Source organism: Centroberyx gerrardi, unplaced genomic scaffold, assembly GCF_048128805.1.
Source record: "Centroberyx gerrardi isolate f3 unplaced genomic scaffold, fCenGer3.hap1.cur.20231027 Scaffold_117, whole genome shotgun sequence".
In the NCBI taxonomy this organism is placed as follows: Eukaryota; Metazoa; Chordata; class Actinopteri; order Beryciformes; family Berycidae; genus Centroberyx; species Centroberyx gerrardi.
In genome coordinates, this window is record NW_027605254.1 from 6,094 (window position 1) to 27,448 (window position 21,355).

The window sequence follows — 21,355 nt, forward strand, 5'->3', positions numbered from 1 at the left end:
ACACACACTGCATTAGAAATCAGCTTCAATAACACAATGTAGCTTTGGTTTCATTGATTATATATATTTATTAGCATTTCCATATTTTTGGCAAAGTGTGCATTTTTATTAAAAAAAATCATAAATACACTATCAGAACACTGAACTGTACCACTGAATTTATGACACAAATTCCCTAAAAAAAAAATCAGCTTGCTTTTTCCACAATTAAAAGATAAATTAGAGTTTCAGTAAAATCAGGAAGACTTTTTAGCATTTGGACTGCAGAGATCCTTCATGTGTAGTTAGACATCTGATTATGACAAAGCCGTTTGCTTAAATCAGCCATATTTCCTACATCTTCCCAGTTTAGCCAGCTATATATTGCTTAAGCTAAATCAGTCACCTTTTCTATGGCTATTGAGCTGAACTTTGCAGGTATAAAGGTTGAGATGGAAGTACAGGTGAAACCTATTCATCATGGCTAAGGTGCTGAGGTGTTTAGAGTAAGGCGTCAGTGAGCACCAATGCTCCTGCTGTGGCTGTACTCAGACCAGTTAAGGGAACATGGGAGGTACTGGTAGTGGAAGAGAGCCTGTAGCCCAATTCTAAATCAACCTCCATTGCTTAAAAACAGACTAGATAGATGCAAAGAAAGTATTAAAAAACACTTTGCTTTTTAGAGGGTATTCATTTAATCCTATCCTTTCAGATTTATACAAAAGCCTTTAAGTTGGATATAACTTTGAGGTTGATTTGGAATTGGGCACAGAATAATAGCTACTGCCATTGCCAGACAGGTTTGGACTGGAGGTTGGCAGGAACAGAGAGCCGTGGCTCAGCTGCTGTCGTCAGGATCCTGGGGGTCGCAGGGCAGAGAGCAGACGCCGACAGCCTGGTTTATCCAGTGCTGGTCCGCCCCTCTCCTCTGGCTCTCCTGTTGCTCTGTGTACTGGCTCAGCAGGGCTCCAACCTGTTCCTGGTCCTTAAATGGACCGGGACGGAAAGTGGTCCGTAACCAGGCTCGGTACTGTGGACAAACAGGAGGGACAAAGAACGAACATTAAATTTGATTGTGTTTCTGTCAATTTAATACATATAACTTACTGTTGACTTTATTGATTTTATGTACTGTATGATAGAAAAATACAAAAAGTTACTCCTTTTTTAAGTTACTACTTTGTAATCACATTTTTGTCATTTAATCAATAAAGAAATAAGATAAAATGTATTTAGAGAAAATGAGAACCCATTATAATCTCCTTTAGAGTAAATGTTGCTTATGTTGTGATGATTTGTTTTATTGTGATTTTACTGTGTTTTCACTTCACACCCTGTCTGCAAGGCAACTTTCCCTTACAGAATAAGTTTGAACTGAATTGTAATTGTAGAACTTAAAAGTAGAGTATGAACTGTATGTTCTGTGGGAGAAGAGGATTTCCCATCCCTTCAGTTTCTGACAGTAAGACTTCAGTGAAAAGGTTTGCAGGAGTTATTTCCTAAAGGACCAAACCCATAAATCCCATAGTCATGACCCCTCTGGACTGAGCTCAATAATCCCATCATGCCACAATCAAGGAAGGATGACATTGACACGTAGTAGGAAAACAATCACAATTCTTGAAAAAGTGAAAAATAGTGTCTTGAAAAAGTGTGCAATTGTCAAATTTCTGGAAACAGGCAATTAACACATTTTACAAAGCTGGTCTTTCAACATCTGCAGCACATTAGAGACTAAAAGGAGCAGACCTAGGGCTAAATCAAGATAGATGACCAAGAATGGGAAACCCCTGTCGAGGGCCCACCACTCCAGTTGGAGGGCCTGCATGGGGATTAGACACAGCTGAGGGAAGGGAAGTGAGGGGAGGGCAGCCGGTCTGCGAAGAAACACTTCCCAGGAACAGCCTCCACATCTCCCACTCCACAGACATTCCTGCTCATTTAGTAACCAGAAGCTCAGGGTTTTATCTGAGCACCTCTTGCGTTCTCAGAATTTTGGTTGAGAGAAAATCCCCCCCTGCCCACATTTTTTTTTGTCTCATCTTGGACAGTTCATTCAATATTTATTGACACAAACGACTCGGTCCAAATGCCTGAATCCAGAGAATAAATGTGTTATTCCATTAAGTGATAATACTGAAGCTACTCCACTGACACCATGTGGACTCTGGGGCCCAAATCTACTAAATGCTTATGCAGGCAGTAAAAGTTTTTGCTCTTGTGTGTTTTTAACCTAATTAACATTTTGAGGCGTTTCAGTTGTACAGCACAAGAATTGAGGAAGGCAATAATCAAATGACTCCCTCTGTACAATTTACTACTTAACGGCCATTTTGCCTTTCTGGCTTGCCAGTCTTTTGAATGTCCCACAACTTGGAAATATATTTTACATTTCATTAAACTTAAAGTAAATTTTGTGTTTACTGTACTATGATTTTATCCTGTGCTTACATAATTGTGGTGGTGTGAATAGATATGCTTTAGAGTGAATTTTCAGGACTGGCTCCTTGGTTAGGTCACACATTTTTTTTAGATCTTGTGTCAAAAAATGTTGCCCACCTCTAGTCCAGGCCACTGGGTGCAGGAGTGAAGACCATTAACAGAAGGACAAATTTACAGTCTGGGTGAGCTGGAGGCAGAGAATACCAAAAAGCCAGTGGCTTTTGTGTGTAAGACATGCTCTAGCTTGCCTTTCCAACAAAGCTTTTCCCTTTCCAGTAAAGCTTTTCCATTCAGGCTAAACAAGAGCAACAGGTCATGAAAGAAAGGAGCTGCTATTTCTCACAAGATGTCCAGGAAATAAAACCTCTAGTTATTTTGTGCAATACCTTATTATTTGTGAAATACAATGAAGTGAAAGTAACTCTGAAAGTAATACATAAATCCACCTTCCTAAAATGTGTATTTTGGCCCTAAAACTGAATGTAATGCATACATTTGTAAATGGTATACCATAAGAATATAGCACTGGCTCAATAAAGTCAACAAACTGTAAAAATGAATATACCATGAAATGCATAATATCAACCTAGAAATCTACATAGATTTATATCAGATGTTGTGCAAGATTGTCAAGACCCTTATGTCGCATGGTGTCATCTTGAAAACGAAAATGAAGCTCGCTGGAAGAATTTGTGCTTGAAAGCACAAATGCTTTCAAGTGTTGCAAGCTTTTAAGTGTGCACATTATGATAGAATGAGAAAGAAAGTTCGGCTTTCAAATATATCAAATGAAATGAAGACAAGAGAACATCATTACAATCATAATTCCTAAGGATGGATTTTTTTCCTGTCATTTTTCTTTTCTGGAGTGAGTGACACATAATGAGCAAATAACTAATTGCTTCCAATGTACACTGGAGAAACAGCTGCTTTTAGAGCTCAAGTCATCACCTCAAATGTGTTCACATGTAGAGGCAGAAAGTGGACTTGAGGCAGATAGTAAACAACGGGAAGGTTCAAAATGCAACCACGCTAAGCCTATGTTTACCATACTTACCCCTATACAAAGGTAATGATCAAGGTACCAAACTCCTTTTCTTTCAACAGAGAGAAAACAACCCAGAATCCCATCAATTACAATGCAATATATACATTATAATTACAATGTATTCAATCAAAACTTGGGCATTTATTTTGTCATCATCATACTTGCTGAGGCCATCGGATATTTCCATGATTTATTATATTGTAGAATTAGTAAAACAAAGAGCTACATCATTATCATCCTTCATTTTTACTGAGCTAATTGTATAATGCTGGAATACGACTGTCTTAATGCAAACCTTTCCTAACAAGTCTGTCATGAACATCCAATTACAAAGGAGGATTTGGTTGACCTACAATGACCTACCAGTCTCTTAGTGATTCGGCAGTAGCAATACATTAAGAAGTAATTCAGACACTGCTGATGGATAATGTTAACTCATTTTCTGCAACTTGTTTAAGCAGCAAAGCTTTTAACTAGAACTAAAAGAAAAGAAGAGATGATATCAGCCCCATACTAGCCACCTTACTGGTTTTCAGTCAATTTTATGATAGATTTAAAATTTTTATCAATTACTTTCAAGGCAATAAATGGCCTGGCTCCAGCTTATATTTCAGAGTTGTTATCTCCTTATGTGCATAAAAGCAGTCATAGATCAGCGGGCAAAACTCTTTTGATTGTTCCAAAGGCCAGATTAAAGACTAAAGGTGATCAAGGCTTTGCAATCAGGGTGATTCAACTTTGGAACAGTTTGTCTGAAGAAGTAAGTTCATGTAACACTCTATCTTCTTTTAAGAGCCAACTGAAACTCACTTTTATCGACTTGCATTCAATTATCTTGTTTTATTTACCATTGTTTTGTTTCCTTTCAAATTGAGTGGACGTAATTTGTCCATATGTTTGTTTTGCTGCTTCTTGCTACTTCCCTATATACTGTATGTGTATATGTGTGTTTGTTTTTATTCAATTAATGGTGAAGCACTTTGTACTTTGCATAAGAAAGTATTATTATTATTTTGTTTCCAGTTAGCACCTGCATTCAAAAAAATCCATTAATGTTTACTCGTACTAAAAAGTGGCGGCAGGTTCAACTCTCTTTGGTGTTGCTCAGTAGAAAGAACAAATCTTTCAATGATCTTGTTCATTTTGCTCAGGAAACTAATGTCCACCTTGGGCAGAGAAGACTTAACAATTGAAGGATTATTAATTTTGTGTACTGTACAGTGCAGGTGCCATAAAAATAAAATGGTCTATTTCAAATGTTATTATTACTAACTCAGTATAAGTAATGTAACGTTCAAGTTTAAAAGGTAAATCATGCTTTAAATATATAATATATAATTATATACATTATATTACAATTATATCAACAGGCTGAACACCACATAGTGAGTTTATCTGTACACAGCCAGTCCCTACCAGTCCTCCAGCTCTCCACAAACATCCTTACTCTTTTTTTCCTCAGCAACAGGACTAATGCGAGTCATTTTGGGACGAGTGGTCAAGCTTAATTTCATGCCCTGCTCTGAGACTATTGTGTTTACGGATTATAAAATATTCTAGGAGTTTTTCTAATGAACAATGATTAACAGGCTTGACATTTCTGTCAACTTGTGTCAATGTCATAACTTCACTTTTCCAAATGTCAAATGCTTTTGTAATTCATATTGAGGCTATGTTTTCTTGGACAATAATACTATTCCCACTGCTACTACTACTACTAATAATAATATCAGTTAAATCAGTTAAAGTTACAAAGTGCTGTGAAATAAAAGGAAAGACCTCTAATAAGGGAAGGGGTACCACAGCTTATTGAAACCACTCAGCAAATTTCAGAAACTATATTGGACTCCTAAGGAACAAATTAACAAAACTGCCATGGGTATAATAACAAGCTATCAGTTATCAGTTTTCATATTTCCTCAAGCACGTTGTTCCAAAGCTTAGGGGTCCTGACTGCAAATGCTTATGATGAAAATGGCAGCAATCGAATAGCTCTTTGCTCAAGTAGTTACATACATAAGTATGGAATAAGAAGACAAGGTGTAATATGCCCATTGGACAGATTTGGTGAGTTGTGGTGCACATGAATATGCAGCAACTTAGCGTCTAAAATGGTCGAAGACATTTATTGCAGTGCATTCAACATGGCTTGTGACTGTGATGCTGTGGCAGTGTAGTGTTACAGCTGCATTAGTGGCTGCAGCACCAATTTGTAGTACAAGACAGGAATTGCACATTACAGTAATGTAAATTATTTAACCCACTTTCTTGATAAAGCAATGAATGATACGTTATAGGTTTAGTGTATGCAGTCCTTAATAATTATTGAGTTGAAGTGCAAATAAATTCACACAGCTGTCTTGAGGATTCCTCACTTTCTGTCTGAGGCAGATGTGGGAAAAGCACAAATACAGAAAGACCATTTCCTCTTAAATCCTCGAAATCACTGCCAGATCTAGCAAACAATGAGCGCATTTTTTTCAGTAAAGTTATGTTGCAAGATGCTGACAGTAATGCTGAACACGTGATGAGCAGTACCAAGCTAATGCAATCCCAGCAAACCCCCTCCAGTTCCCCTTCTCTACTCAAATGCTGGGTCAGTGCCATTGTAATGAAGACACGCGCTCTATAGGTGCCTCCAAACAACAAAAATGCTGCAAAACTTGAAAGGGTACATGTATCAGACATTTTGCCAAAGGTAAACTGCTGCGGAGGATGTCTCAAAGAGAAAATGGAAACAAAACATTTCTCACCCTCTCAAATGTGTAGATATAGACTAGCATCTGCACATAACATAAATAAAGTGATTATGAATAAAGTTCAACAGAACTGTCCACTTGAAATCCTTATTTCATTCCAGAGTATGAAGGAATTCAGAGTTAACAAGACTGAAAGCCTTGAGCCCTTGTCTTCTGATGAGTCAAGGACATTCACTCTCTTCACCTACTTGAACCAATATTTTTAAAAGTAGCAGTCATGCATCGGTCAGACATTCTCAGGTATATAACTTAAGGTTTGGTCTGTTTGGAAAAAATCCCCTAAACCAGTTCAGACTTAAAGTCAGCAAGTATTTAGCCCAGATTTACTATCAATGATGATAGATAACACTTATTCTTCAAAAGTGAAACTAGACAAAACAGAACTGTGATCATGAAAGGACAGGCCATTGTCTCCAAGGATGAGGGATCGTAGATCATGTAGTGATGAGGATTATGCACCAGTCTGAGGACAAACTCTCTTGTACGGTATGTGATTGATGCCACGATGATACTGAGGTGTAAATATGTAACTTCATATTTTATATTTAGCTAACACTCTGAAGCCCCAGACACATCAGGTGCGAAACAGATGCAGAGCGCCAATGCAAATGCAGCTTGCAGACGTGTAGCAATAGTTCTGGTGTTGAGTCTGTTTTCTCACACTTCAACGGGACACATGGCTGTTGATGGACACATCAGATGATGTGAGAATCAAACCTGTGACCTTCCACCAACTGTGTGAATTATATAGTACCCCTACATTTGGTGGTTTTACAACCTGAATTCAAAATTAAACTAAATATTAAAGATTAAATTAAAATTAAAAAAATGTTTGTCACTGATCTACACAAACCATGATCCATGATGTTGGTGGACCATGTTTTTTTTTTTTTATGTACAAATTTCTACAAATGTATTATTTCTACAAATGTTTACGGCAATATGTATTCAGTCCCTTTGCAGTGACATATTGAGTTAATTCTGTGGCCAATTCAATTGACTGGACATGGTTTAGAATGAACACCTATGTCTACATAAAGTCCCATGATGCACATCAGAGCAGAAACTCTGCCATTAAAACCAAGGAACTGCATGTAGAATTCAGAGGGTATAAAACAATTTGTGCTGGGGGTTTACAAGAGCACAGTGAGCTCCATCACTGGATTTGGAAAAAAATATGGTATCACCCAGACTGTTCCTAGAGTTGGTCAAACTGAGCAACCAGGCAAGAAAGACCTTGGTCAAGGGGGGAGACCAAGAACCTAAGGTCCACTCTGACAGAGTTCATTGGCTGTGATGGGAGATCTTCCCAAAAGGACAGTCAGTGCAGCACTTCACAAATCTATGGCAGAGTGGCCAGAGGGAAGCCTCTCCTGAAAAAAAGCAGGGATGCAACAGCAGGTTTTTTTGGGGTCAATTACTGATTTTGTAACAGTGTGACTGGCCGATCACGATCTGATCACCGCATGAAATGATGCCTTTTACCTGAACATTCTGCTAACAACAGCTCATCATGCAAGTGCACAGCAAGCATAAACATTTCAATATAGCACTATGTGTATCAGATTGTTCTTATGGTTGCATGACATTTCTGGCCAAGCCAGAAAATAATTACTCTTAAAATGCTGTGTTCAGAAAAGAGCAAAATGAAATCACCAGGGCCTCGTTTCCCAAAAGCATCTTAAGGCTAAGACGATCGTAGTATCCATCTTACGAAGCCTCTTTATTTTGTGAGGTGTTTCCGAAAAGCATCTTAACTTAATGACTTTGATAAAGATCAAGATTAACTTGATCTTAGATAACGACTGCCTCTGACCAGTCCTAGAACGCTAAGCGCGTCTTGAGAAGGAAAAAAAACACTCTCACCTGCAGGACTCAACTTTTTAACTTGTGAGTTTAAGGTTTATTAGGCTGTTTTTATATGATTTACTGTTATCTAATTTATTTTCATCTTATATACTTTATTTCTTTGTTAGGCCTATATTTTTCCCACTAATGATCTCTGTATAAAATGGATGGGTGTGGTGAAATAGAGTGGTGTGCTCCGGGAGAGGGGACCAAAAAAAAAAAGTCTTCTGGTGCTGAGGGCACCGTGAAAGAGGAGACAAAACACAAAATGGGTGGCGTCCGCGATTGCTGCAACTGGAGTGGTGAGCTTTTGGAGAAGGGACAGGGAGGGGAAAAAATATTTTCAAAAGAACGTTCAATAATTTGCTGACATGCAGTGAAACCAGTCATGTAGGCTATTGTGTATCTGTTGTGGTGCTGTCGCCCGGACCGCAATGTTGTGCTAACGCCTGAACAGTGTGTTATTAAAATTGACAGCTGTCTTAATCAGAGAGCAAAAGCTATGACATGAATCATCACTCCACACACACACACACACACACACACACACCCACACCCTGCACATGACTCAGACCTGGACTTGAACCCTAGCCCCTCAGAGCCCCCCCCCCCTCATCCGCACTAATGACCGAACTCCTGATTAGACAGAATATATATGTAAGAATACACATTTATTATTATTATTATTTGCATTTTTGTCTCCATAGTCTCTATATTATATACATTACCTCTATTGTTTTATCTTAGTACCTCTTCTTTTTTATTATTTTATTGTACTTACTGTACTTGTTTTCCATGGTACTGTCTGCCAGTTGCTGCTGTGGCACCTGAATTTCCCCAAGGGGATTAATAAAGTGCTATCTTATCTATCTCATCTTATCCTAAATCTGCAGCTTGTTATTAATTTTTGCTCAAGGGCAAGTATCACGAGCAAAAGAAAAGATATACATACAAACAAGACATACTGTATGCCTATTGCATTAAATGAGATAACAGTTGGCTGTAAGTTTTCTACAGGCGATTTAAATAATGTCTCTATGGCGATTCAAAGCATATATAATTGTTTCTGTTGTGTATTTAATTTTTGTTTAATCCATTATTATGAAACCAAGTCAACAAACACTTCAACACCTTTCATACTGACCTCACCTTGCCAAATTGCCATATGCTGAGGGACTCTCTCAGCAGGGACTGAGAGAGTCCCTGCTGCTGAAAAGCCAATACAAATAAATAATATAGGAGAAAATCTGTGGGATGACTTGAAGATAGCTGTTCACAGACACGCCCCATCGAACTTGACCTTGCTTATGCAAATCTGCAAGAAGAGTGGGAGAAAATCCCACAATCCAGATATGTCGAGCTGATACAGACTGATACAGACCGATACCGACGTATCAGAGAAGACTCAAAGCTGGAATTGCTGACAAAAGTGCTTCTACAAAGTTTCTCAGGGGATCAGTAAATTTGCAAACAATTCCAAAAGTATGTTTTATGTTGACAATTGTTTTTTATTTTTATTTTAATCCATTCTGAATTCAGGCTGCAACACCACAAAATGCAGAAAAAGTGAAGGGGGTTGAATGCTTTCTGAAGGTACTATATGTAGGAATTCATCGTGTGTTTGCGTGTGTGTGTGTGTGTGTGATCCGTCATGTGTGTACCTCTGAGACTTGTGTCATCTGGTACTCCTGCAGCTGCTGCTGGAAGCCGTAGTTCGGGCCGACAAAGGAGCGAACCGCCTTGACAGCAGACAGACACTCCTCCCAGCTGTAGTGGGTGACAGTCATCAGGTAGGCCACCACCATGGTGGTGCTGCGGGACACACCTGCAAGGCTGCAGGGACACAAAGTACTGCTTGATCACGGTTTCACAGCAATCGGTTGTTTAATATCTCTGTCCCTCCAGATAGCTGAGGATTTGTACTGGTAATAGGTAAACTAGTGAACAGGTAGTGGATAACTCTTACAGGTATTAGATACAGTTGCATCTATTTTGTGTCTTGTGCTTTGTTTTGTTTCCTTGTGTTATTTTGTTTGCATGTATTACATCATTTTGTTACGTGATTGACTGTTGATTAGTTAGATCTATGCAGGGTTTGTTCTCTGTAAAGTCCTTTGAGAAATGCTTGATGAAGGGCTAACAGCTACTGAGAAGGGGATGGGTCCTGCTTTGGTCATGAAAACCTACCAGTGAACCAGACAGGATCCACCATTTAGACGACACTCGTGGATGAAGCTGATGCACTCTTTAAAATGCTGTGACCTGGAAAAACACAACACAATGAGAACTTAGTGTGATGACGACTTAAGGGCTTCACCTTTAAACATATATATATGGCAGTACACCTTTTTTTCTGTGATATTTTATAGGTCATCGCTGGCTCAAATCTGGAAACTATCTTTCTTGTTAAGGCAAGGCGGTACAAGTGTTATAAAAGCTATAAATAGATTTCAGGTTATACCTTATGGGATATGAGAAAGCACCGCATGAACTGAAACCCCTGTGTTGAGGCCCTCACTTAACATCACCCTGATCTATACAGTGCCTCTGCGGACTGCGTTGGTTTTGTCTGGTTTTAGTGATACTGTGCTGACACTGACTCTGCAGGTAGCTCTCAAATACAGTGGGAAGTCCCAGAGTGGAGAAAGTAGAAGTTTTGTTTTAAGCACAAAGGATGGCAAGGAGTAGTGTTTTTTCTACTACTCCAACTTGTCATGTGAAAAAATACAGACTGGTCTATTGTGCTCAAACAGAGAGTGTGTGGTAGACCAGAGCAGACAGCAGGGACAGACAAGGGAAGTAGCTGTCCCCATTTCTGTCGATCGGCAAAATTACAGCAGTTTTTAGCATTCATTCCAGTCTTCATAATAGATATTCAGCGAACAGCTGCACTCCTTTTAGTGGACCATTCATGTTTTCATGTCTCTACTCTACAATCCTAATAGTTAGGTTTTACATGTCAGACTATTCTCACAGATGCAAGCCCATATCACCAAAAGCACAACACAATTCCTATTTTACTAGAAAAATATTTAGCTGCTAATTAAAATAAAGAGATCACAGAAATGCTTAGACCTACGATGCGCCTCTGGGCAAAAACTAACAACAAAGCAGGTGAATCTAGACTTTTGCACAATGTAGTGCAACTGAACCCCCAAAATCCTAGTTAAGCACTGCCAGGAAACACTGGTGGTGTATTGCACAATAAAGAAGTGTATGGTTGATAGCACTGTCTCCTGAGGGGCAGAGGCTGGTTACTCAATAGCCTCAACAGACTGGGGCTAAAATAGATGGACTGCCACTTTTCTTCTTTCCTTCTTCCTGAGATCCAAACTCCTCTTGAAAAGATGTCCCCTCAGCACTTTGTTCTGTCTTTCTAGCCCAGAGGTTTCCGGCTGTCTTGTTTAATATGCAGAAAATTATCTTGTGACAATGATTTGAGGTTTTTAACAGCTGAATCCAGAGAAAAATACTGAAACAAAAATAAACTGTTGAGTGATATTGCCACTGTGAATATGACTTTCTGCAAATACACCATACCCTGAAATTTTAAGCACTAAATTTACAGGGATATAATTACATCGATATAGATAAGTGATCAACACTCAAACAAAAAACTTGTAAGACCTGAAATTTTATTTTGGAAATGTTTGATGCAAGTGCGTTTTGCACCTTCATGGTGACTGCATACCATAGATCAAAACCATAGCAGACTCATCATCAGTCTGTAATACTGCAACCGACCAGGAATGACAGATTTACAAGAATGTGTCAGTCCTAGTGATAAGGACAGCATGGTGACACTGAATTATGCATAAAAACATTTGTAGGTTTTATTCTATTTAGAGTTGGATTGAAATAAGATTTTGCTCACCATTGTTCTTGTCAAAAACATTAACGTGTTAGCAAAAGATCTAACATTTTTTAATAAATTTATATCAAATATTTCTACATTTTTATTAATTCAGAGGGTGCCGACGTCCGTGACCCAGGTATCGATCCTATGATGACCTTGATGATGATATTGACGATGGAGACTAAGTTGGTGTTGATGTCCCACGCCAGATCTGGTTTCACCCAAGGTTCTTATCATGTTTATTTCTGTGTATTTTGTTTGTTTGTGTTTGTGTGTTATATCCACATATAATGTCTGTTTGCCCACTCTCGGCACCCATTTATTGCATGCCTGACCATTCTTGGAAGGGGAATCCCTCTCTGTGAGATTTTTGTGGGAGTTTTTCCTTGTTTTCATTGGAGGTCTAACGTTATATAGTTTTTATTTATTGCTTCATAACGTGGGTGTTAAGAATCCCTTTGAGACGGTAAATGGGATTAAGGGCTACACAAATAAATTTGACTTGACTTCCTATACTCCCAACCCCTGAAGTATGGAAATAACAGATTTAAGGAGGCGAAATTGTTTCCAGACAGCTTCAAACAAAAGATGTAGAGCCCAAGTGAGAAAGATGGTCTCTGCTGTGGACCTTACGTCTGGGAGGGGCCAATAGACCTGGCCATAGGGCCCCCTAGCTGGCGGGGCGACAGTTGGCCTCACCGCTCCCGTCAGTCAGACCAGGGATTGTGACAGAGGGGGTTTATTAAAGCCCTGGGTGGTCGTGACCAACAGCCAGATGTCACAGTGAGGTTTCCTTCCTCTGCTGCCTTGAGGGAAGGACGCCCGATTGCGACAGGGTAGGTCAGACACCTCCAGCCCAACCCAATCAGCAACGTCCAACCGAACACCAAACCTCAAGTCTCATTAACTAGGGATGGGCATGAGTACTCGAGTACTCGATTTGGACGTCAGTATTCGTTCAACGGTTCAACGTATAGAGTACTCACTTTTTTTTTTTTGCTTTGTAAAAAAAAACATATATGTATATAATAAATATAAACGTAAATTGACCCTGTTCTATATTAAAAGTTTTCATTTTTTGGACGGGACTGCTAGCAAAAATGATAGATCTGCGCACGCATTGTTACAGGATCTAACGTTACAGGCAGAATGGCGACCAGGCATAAGAATGATGTTTGGAAGTATTTCGACAAAATAGACGAAATTAATGTGCAGTGCATGCTATGTAACGTTAAACTTGCGTATCATAGAACAACTACTTTGATGATTAACCATTTACGCATTAAGCACAAGGAGAAAACAGCGGAGACAGATAACAGGCAGTCTTGCATCACCTCATTTGCTAGGAGTGTTAGCACACGCTGTTGTGATGCCACCAGGGCAGAGAAGATTAGCCAGCTCATCACGAAAATGGTGACTGGAGATATGCTCCCGTTAAGCTTTGTGGAAGGAGAAGGCTTCCGCGAGCTGATGGCGTTTGTTGAGCCGGAGTACAAGCTACCATGTTTTCCGCTGTTGGCCAATTTACATAAATGTGAAAGCATTAGATAGTAATAGATATTCTTACAGGCCTATAGCCTATGAAATTAACTGTTTAGCGTTAGCCAAACTTTGGTTCCGCTTGTGTGTTTCCAGTCGGACACGGACCCCTACCCGCATTTTCGCTTGGGTGTTAATTTCGGACCATATTCTTACGTTAGTTTTTTATTTTGCGAGTACTCGAGTACTCTATAATGATTTAATGTGAGTACTCGAATATTGAAATTACTTAAAATGCCCATCCCTATCATTAACCTGCATCTGACCCCGCTCTGTTCTCTTCTCTCCAACCTGTAGAGCTCCTCTAGCCTCAACACAACTTCTACAAGTGCAGAGCTCCAACAGCATTAACTCCCCTACTCTTTGGCATTCCTTGTGCTGAAACTTCTCACTTGTACTCACATCAGCTGTTCACTTATCGCCTACCAGCAGACATGACATCATTAGGACCAGATCATAAAAGTGTACTTGCACATTAATTCTGTGTTTGCTTCCAGTCATACAGTAGCCCAATTCATTATTCATTCATGCTGGTAATGGTGGATCAGCCCAGCTGTGATGCCTGTGGCAAGTACCGGGGAATTTAGATAAGGAGTTTAGAAGAACAACATCATCCAGTCTTATTAACAGGTACCAGGGCAGGGGAACTACTGGAGCTAGTGCTGCATGAGGCCAAAGGACATACAGAGAAATCAATACAAATGTTATGACTAATGCCTTATGTTAGAGACTGCTCCAAGGGTGGAGGGACAGCTCATGCCTCTTTCAACATTAAGTCTGACTCCTGATGAACAATGACGCATTGTACATTCTCTCTCTCACACATTCACTCACACACACACACACACACACACACACACACACACACACACACACACACACACAAAGTGGAAACTGTTTTTTGCACCAAATCTGTAGGAAACTTACAGGATTAATGTGATGTTGAGAGGTCTACATCTACGAGCCAAGAGATGCACATGGCTGACTATTCATGTAAATAAAAATAAAACTACTTGACCCTTCACCCTCTACTATTCTAATTTATAAGGTCACAATAAAAACAAATCAAACAAACCATTTACAGCTCCATTTCTAATAACTATCAACTGCAATCATTCAATTAAAAAAAAAATCCAAGACATTTTTTTTTTCAAATCTTTCTCAACTGTCATAGATCCTAACAATAAAACTAATGCAACCGTTTGTGTTGGGCTGTCACACCCTGGGACCACAATCTGGAGGGCAACAGTGGACGTGTTGAAACCACACTGCATGATTCATCACAGCCTCAGGCATTCACATGGACAATAAAATTCAACATCTGAGGGGAAAGCACTACGACAACTTCTGAATGCCTATATGTGTGTGTGTGTGTGTTTACTCACAGGTTCTGGCTGGAGGCATCAGCTGCATGGATACATAGGTAGGTCATGTCCTGTAAAACATGAATGAAAATGAAAAAGTGCAAAACAAATTTAAAAATTCCAAGAATACAGGCCATGTGTTTCAATTCTGGACATCTGTAAGCGCTCTCATCTTTACAAAATGGCAGTTGTTGAGTTATGGTTCACAACAAAGATGGTGCATCCAGTTTAGACCTCAAACACACTGCCAGTGAGTGTTTTCTGAATAAGGCATCGCTATCAAGGAAAACAAGAAACATTTATGCACACAGCCTTGTAGCTAAGGTTATGGCCTAAGTCAGTTGTGGTGATGGGAATCTGTCACTCAACAGGCCTTTAACGGATGTGGATCCTAAACCCCTTAAATCTGGTACACACAACAATTTCTCATCTAAATGTGCAGTAACCTGGCTTCAGTGCCTAAACCAGTGGTTCTCAACCTTTTTGGCCAGTGAACTCGAAAAATGTAAGTGATTCTAGCTGACGACCCCCTGACATGGGCATTAACTCATAGACTGATGAACTGTAACACTGACCAATTACTTTTTAATACCTTTTTAAGCAATTCCACTTGATTATTAAGGGAAATTTGGTAGCTGAATGATGTTCATTATTTCATAAGAAGAAAGCATTTATCAAAGATCCATGATGATATACAGTATATTTTATATTAGAACTATGGTTTTTGGCCTAAACCAAACATGATGTTTGGACTCGTATAAGCCTTCAATACACATGTACCTGGTATCATTTGAAGAATAAACTTTCACCCCTTTCAATAACTCTTTCATTTAAGTCTACTTCTACAGTTATATGTGTACACAGTGACTGCTGGAGCACTTCCAACTATGGGATACTTCCTGGACCATGATGCTTCAAAGCACATATAAGAGAGCCATGTAGCTGCATATTATTAAGGTTTTCTGGGGCCTTGCAATATATAAATAATAAATGATTCACCCACTTTTCAAGACAAGCATATTTAAGACATTTAAGACAAACAGATTTAACACATGAATTTAGAGGACAACTGGACGACATGTGTTGAACATATTGTGGGTTTTGCAAAGGCACGGGAAAACAAAATTCTCTAGAACAGAAGAATAAATTACTTTTGTCTGCTAGTAATGGTAGTCTATGTGACAGAGACTCTTTAACTAGGAGATGTAAAACTTGCAGATCTTGGTATCAGATTATACATATATTGCCCCTAAATTAGATAGCTATTCAGTGTTTCACCTGTATCTTTACATCGTTACATTACAGCCTTTAACATTATTATCTACTCTGTTTTACTGCTCAGCAGCTCCTCTGGTCCAGACTGTCCTGCTCCTCCTCAGGACCAGTCCTTTTCCTTCTTTGAAAATATTTTTCAATATTAATCTGGCTTGAGGGAGCAAACATTCAGAGTCAGAGTTAAAAAGTTAATATTAATGTTATCAGTCCACTCAGTGGATACTGACTAGCAGCTAGGCTATACAGCGTGCTAATCTCGGAAACTCAGCTGGATTCTGAGTAACGTTAACTGTTAGTTCTTCTTTTTGGGAATTCAGTCGGCCGTCTTCTTGGCATGGAAAAAAATATCCCTCATGCGTGTGCAGTGGGAGGCGAAACAGACGGGTCCGGTGAGAGAGCGAGTGAGCGAGAGAGAGAGAGAGAGAGAGACCGAGCAATAGGGGTGGGCGGATCGATCCCAAAATATCGATACTACAGATACTTTTTAATTTTTTTTCCATGTTTGCACATTCAATTTACAATAATAAAAAAAATATTTTTGTTATTTGCCTTTAAAAACTGTCCTGTGTTTTAACATGCATGTGATTAAGTAATTAACAGTGGAAAGCAAAAAAAAACTGGCTTCATTCATTTATGTAGCACTTTTTTGTGCTACATAAATGAATGAAGCCAATTTTTTTTTGCTTTGCTTGCTACATACATGCTTCAGTTGGGAATCAAACCCGGGTCTCACAGGTGGCAGGTAGAAATTCTACCACTCACCTTACAATGATTGCTAACCTTTGGCAAATAATTTAGTGGTCATGAAAATGTATTCAGATTTAGCCTATTGATGATGCATTCACCTCATAAATCATGACACACTGCTCTCCCCTACATGAAAGTACATAAGCCGCTTTTAATAATAAAAAGTATCGGTATCGATATCGGCGATTCTGGCCCTGTATTACTTGGTATCGGATCGAAACCAAATTTTGCGGTATCGCCCACCCCTACCGAGCAACAGAGAGAGAGAGGGGAGCAACAGAGAGAGCAAGCGAGAGAGATCGCGCGAGAGAGAGCGAGAGAGAGAGATCGCGTGGAGCAATAAGGGGCTGAGCGAATCAAAGTGCTACACGCAGTTCTACGACTAAATAGTGAAAAAAATTTGTGGCGGTCAGGGCTGATATTGTGGCGGCCTGCCACAAAGTTTTCTATGTGTGGGAAACCCTGGAGGGGTAGAGCGAGGGGAGATTGTCCACTAGTTAATCGATGGCGTATGGCGTCGTTCTCTCGGACGGATAAAAAAATAAAAATAAAAAATGCTAAAATGGGTCGCCAAATATACTTTGGCGGCCGTTAATATACCTGGGCGGCCCGCCCAAGTAAAGTCTATGTGTGGGAAACACTGACTATTATTTTGGTTATCACCTGCTAATTACACCAGATTTGAGTGTGTAAATAAATAATAAATAACTTTATGTGGGTTCCAGATGTCAGTAGCTCCTGTTCATACATACACCTCTTAGCCATTAAAGTTGCCCATGCCAGGCCTAAATGTTTCTTTTTCAACTATGAGTCATCACTACCCCCAGCTGGCTGCAAGGACACATCACAAAAACAATGCTCTCCACTCCCCTTGGTGACTACCACACTGCAATGAGCAATGAGCACCACTAAAGGCATGGATACACAAACATACCATACAAAATCTCTAAGTAGAATTTTAACAACAACAATAACAAATTGTTTGACACATGGCATTTTGGCATGGGGAAATTAAACAATACCAGCCAACCTGGCAGTCCCACTTACCTCAAACACGGGCTTGGCATTGTTGTACACAGACAGGATGTGGGTGATGCCATTCTGAGACAGACTTTCTCTGTTCTCCGCATCTGGGACAGGGAGAGAAAAGGACAAATCCCACTAGAATCATGTCAATGAGTCTCACCCCACCCAACCTCCCACAAGCACACAAACAACTCTGACCGGTTATATTGTTTGCAGCTTCAAAAAGCATGTCTGCAAGTTGCTAACTGTCCTGCAACATCTTTTGGTGCAGTCGGGCCTGTGGACACTTGGTCTTGTCACTTAGTTATTTTCAGCCACTGTGCTCGGGCCATCTTGTGGGGCCGTCATCACAGTGGCTAAAGTTAGAAAGGTGTGTATGCCACATTATCTTGGTAAGGGTATTGCCAGGCCAGGGAGGGAGTGACACACTAACTATTTCTGATTCTCTTGTTTTATGTGAAGCAACACTAGATTACTTGTTATTTTGCTTTACTAGAAACAAGACTTTCTGTATCTACTTTAACTTCTTCTTAATTGCCTTTCTGTCCCTCTGGTCAACTAGACAACATTCACATCCTTTTACTCTAGCCTATCAAATCTATGTTTGACAGCAGAACAGCTCTAATGCTACAATCATCTGATGTTGGATGGTTACCCTATGTTATAAATTAAAGAGGGACATCATTAAAATTTAAAACCTTCTAAAACACTGGATTTCAGAAGCCCAATGTGACCCACTTTTAGGGGTGGGAAGCACCCAAATGCTGCAGATTTAGCACAATAGATTTGGTGACTAATATGAAAATACTGCAACTGTTAAATGTTTTGTGACTAAGTATTTTCTCTGGATACTGCAATATAGTGATATGCATTACTAGTTGAATCTCAAAGCCTTTCAGAATTTCAAATACATGCTAAATTAACATTTTGTCCAATTTTAATATTGTATCATTTAGAAGAACACAATTATGTGTTGTGTTGCATAAAATGTAAAACATCACATTAAGATGAATCATGTTTGTCTCACCTCTTATATTCCCAAGGTAGAGCCCATCGACGACCTGTGAAGCAGCATTCACAGACATGTTGAATTCAGGTTAGATATCCATTACAGTCCAAGCTTCAAAAACCTCATATGAAAGGCACAAATGTGCTGGGTCGAGCCAGAATGGACTTAAGGCTTCTGGCTCAAGACTTTAAGAACAGGCTACCAAGAAAGGAGATGTTCCCAACACCCATAAAAGGCCTGGAGCAATGATGCATGATTATCAGGATAAAGTGCTGAGTGGCAAGCAGCTACTGCAGTGTGTTGCTGTAACAGTGTGTTGTCTGAAGATGATCTTATGCTAGATCCATAGTAAAATATTATAAAGCCTGCACAATGTTTGGCTTTGATACTTACTATTGTAAATAAAAATTTAGACAACCAATAAAAGATCTGCCAATGCAAGCTCTTTTTTGCAATTACATGTCTGACTCCTCACTCCAGTATTCAAGGAGAAATTGTCATGAAAAATGCTCAGATGGCAATTTTCCCTTTACAATTCATCAACTAACGTATTTCACTTCCATGTAATTTTGTTCACTAGTACTGATCTTTTAATTCTCCATTTGCAAATGTGTGGGAATGTGCCAGTACCAAACTGGGTATACAAACGTTGCAGAAAATGTAGACAATATAACAATCATTTTGTGATAATCTATTGATTTGATACCCAGAGGAAAATTGCTTGAGCAATTGCTGACACAGGTGCTTGAACCCAGGCCTTCCCAGGTGAGGGCCAATCATGCCACCCTGCTGCCCCAAGTTTGGTTATAATCAGGTATTTGACATAACACAATATGATGATTTAGTCACGAATTTAGGAAAAAAAAAAAAAGTCATAGTTGCCCCCGTGACTGTCCATTTAACATTAGTGGTGGCTAAATTTTGCTAATGACCACATCATGCTTTTTTATATCTCAGCAGAACCTCAGCTCAACCTAGGCGGGCTAAAGGCTTGGTTTTACTTGTTCAAAACATCAGATAACATAGCCTACTATACAAATGGTCAGCTGTCTGTCGCACTGAACCTACTGCACTCAGTGGTCAACGTGCAAGGTGAAAGTGCACTGCAAGTAAACACAGCTGCATATCTATGGAGAGAGAAAACATGTGACGTGATTGACTCAATCAACCAGATGCAGTGTTTCGCGACAAAATCACCACTAGCAAGAACAGAAAACCGTTATTAACAAAACCAAAGCCTACCTTGTTCATTCCATTACCCATGACGACTCAGAACCAATCTACGAAGAGCTACACTAACGGTTTGTAACGGTTACGAACTGTTGACATTGATTTCAAGCCAATTCTCGAGGCTGGACTAGGCTCACTTCTAACTCAGAACATAATGGATAACCTGCGCTGAAGTGGCTCTGTGTCCGCTACTCAGTTACATTATAAAGTTTAACTGACGTGCCTTAAGAGACCAGTGCCATTATTACAGACATTAACCTCGTCGTGGCTCTGCTGGTTCCGTCGTAGTGTATGGTCTTCCGGATTTTTTTGACGTGAAACAACTGCAGCTGCGGGTTCATCCGGTAAGTGACATCATGGCAGTGTTGCGGTCCGCTCCTCAACATCAGCGCTTCCCTCCCTTCACCTTCACACAGGGGCTTTTCACATTTTCATACATTCAGGAATCCACACATACAGTATGTCATTACATATTTCTGCAACAATCCCTCTGGATAGTGAAAAACATTCGCAATCAAGCTGAACTAGCCCATGTATACATTTATGTTACAAAAAATGAAAAAAAAAAACGTGTTTCAAAAGTAGGGCTAGAATTGTTAATGAAATAAATACATAATAAAAATAAAATGATAAAATAAATAAAAAAAAATATAGTAATAAAAAAACAAAGCTATAGTCATTTTTAACTTTAGTCATTTTAACAAAATAATTCAAAATCCAATTTAAACATTTATTAAGACTACATATTATAGCCTACTTCCAGAACATTAACCTTAGGAAATCAATCACACTTTGTATATTCAGATGGAGAGACAGATAGATAGATCAGTCACTCTAAGTTCAAATATTTTCGATGACCCAAGACCTTAGAGTAAACTTGTTTGTTGAAAGAAGTTTGCAATTGAGTTTTTAGGTGACATTGCCCATCATCTGCCTATTGCAACAAATGCTTCTGCAGTCCGCTGGCTTGTATCTGAAATAAACATAAGGCAATGTGGTTGCTGGCAATCTGATCACCAACATTACAAAATTAACAAATTGGATGTAGACATTTCTTCTTTCTATTGAACCAAACATTTGAAGGAGCCTACGCCCAAAAATCCCTTATAGAGATCACAGCCAAAGGATCACAACTCGCAAGCATCAAATCACATTAACTACTATTATGGCTTGTTATTGTTTACAGAGACTCTTTACTCTCTTTTCCCAGGAATAAAAATCGAATTTATAGAT

At 39.3% G+C, this 21,355-nt stretch overlaps 1 protein-coding gene across 1 annotated transcript; it reads right to left on the reverse strand.

The window, feature by feature from the left end:
* Positions 1 to 54: 54 nt before the first annotated feature.
* Positions 55 to 20,414, reverse strand: LOC139918554 (dual specificity protein phosphatase 22-A). Its single transcript, XM_071907970.2, has 7 exons — positions 20,135 to 20,414; positions 18,911 to 18,944; positions 17,905 to 17,987; positions 14,857 to 14,906; positions 10,264 to 10,338; positions 9,738 to 9,909; positions 55 to 1,009 (listed from the first exon to the last, which is right to left on the reverse strand). The coding sequence occupies exons 1-7, from the start codon at positions 20,153 to 20,155 to the stop codon at positions 818 to 820; spliced, it is 627 nt and encodes a 208-aa protein (XP_071764071.1). The 5' UTR covers positions 20,156 to 20,414; the 3' UTR covers positions 55 to 817.
* Positions 20,415 to 21,355: the final 941 nt, after the last annotated feature.

Bases quoted from the DNA above. Each gene is read 5' to 3' on its own strand.
- LOC139918554 (XM_071907970.2), bottom strand. From the start codon at position 20,155: ATGGGTAATGGAATGAACAAG. The intron at 17,988-18,910 runs GTGAGACAAACA...TCCCTGTCCCAG, and splicing joins CTACCTTGGGAATATAAGAG to ATGCGGAGAACAGAGAAAGT. The intron at 1,010-9,737 runs GTACACACATGA...GTTTGTCCACAG, and splicing joins AGATGACACAAGTCTCAGAG to TACCGAGCCTGGTTACGGAC.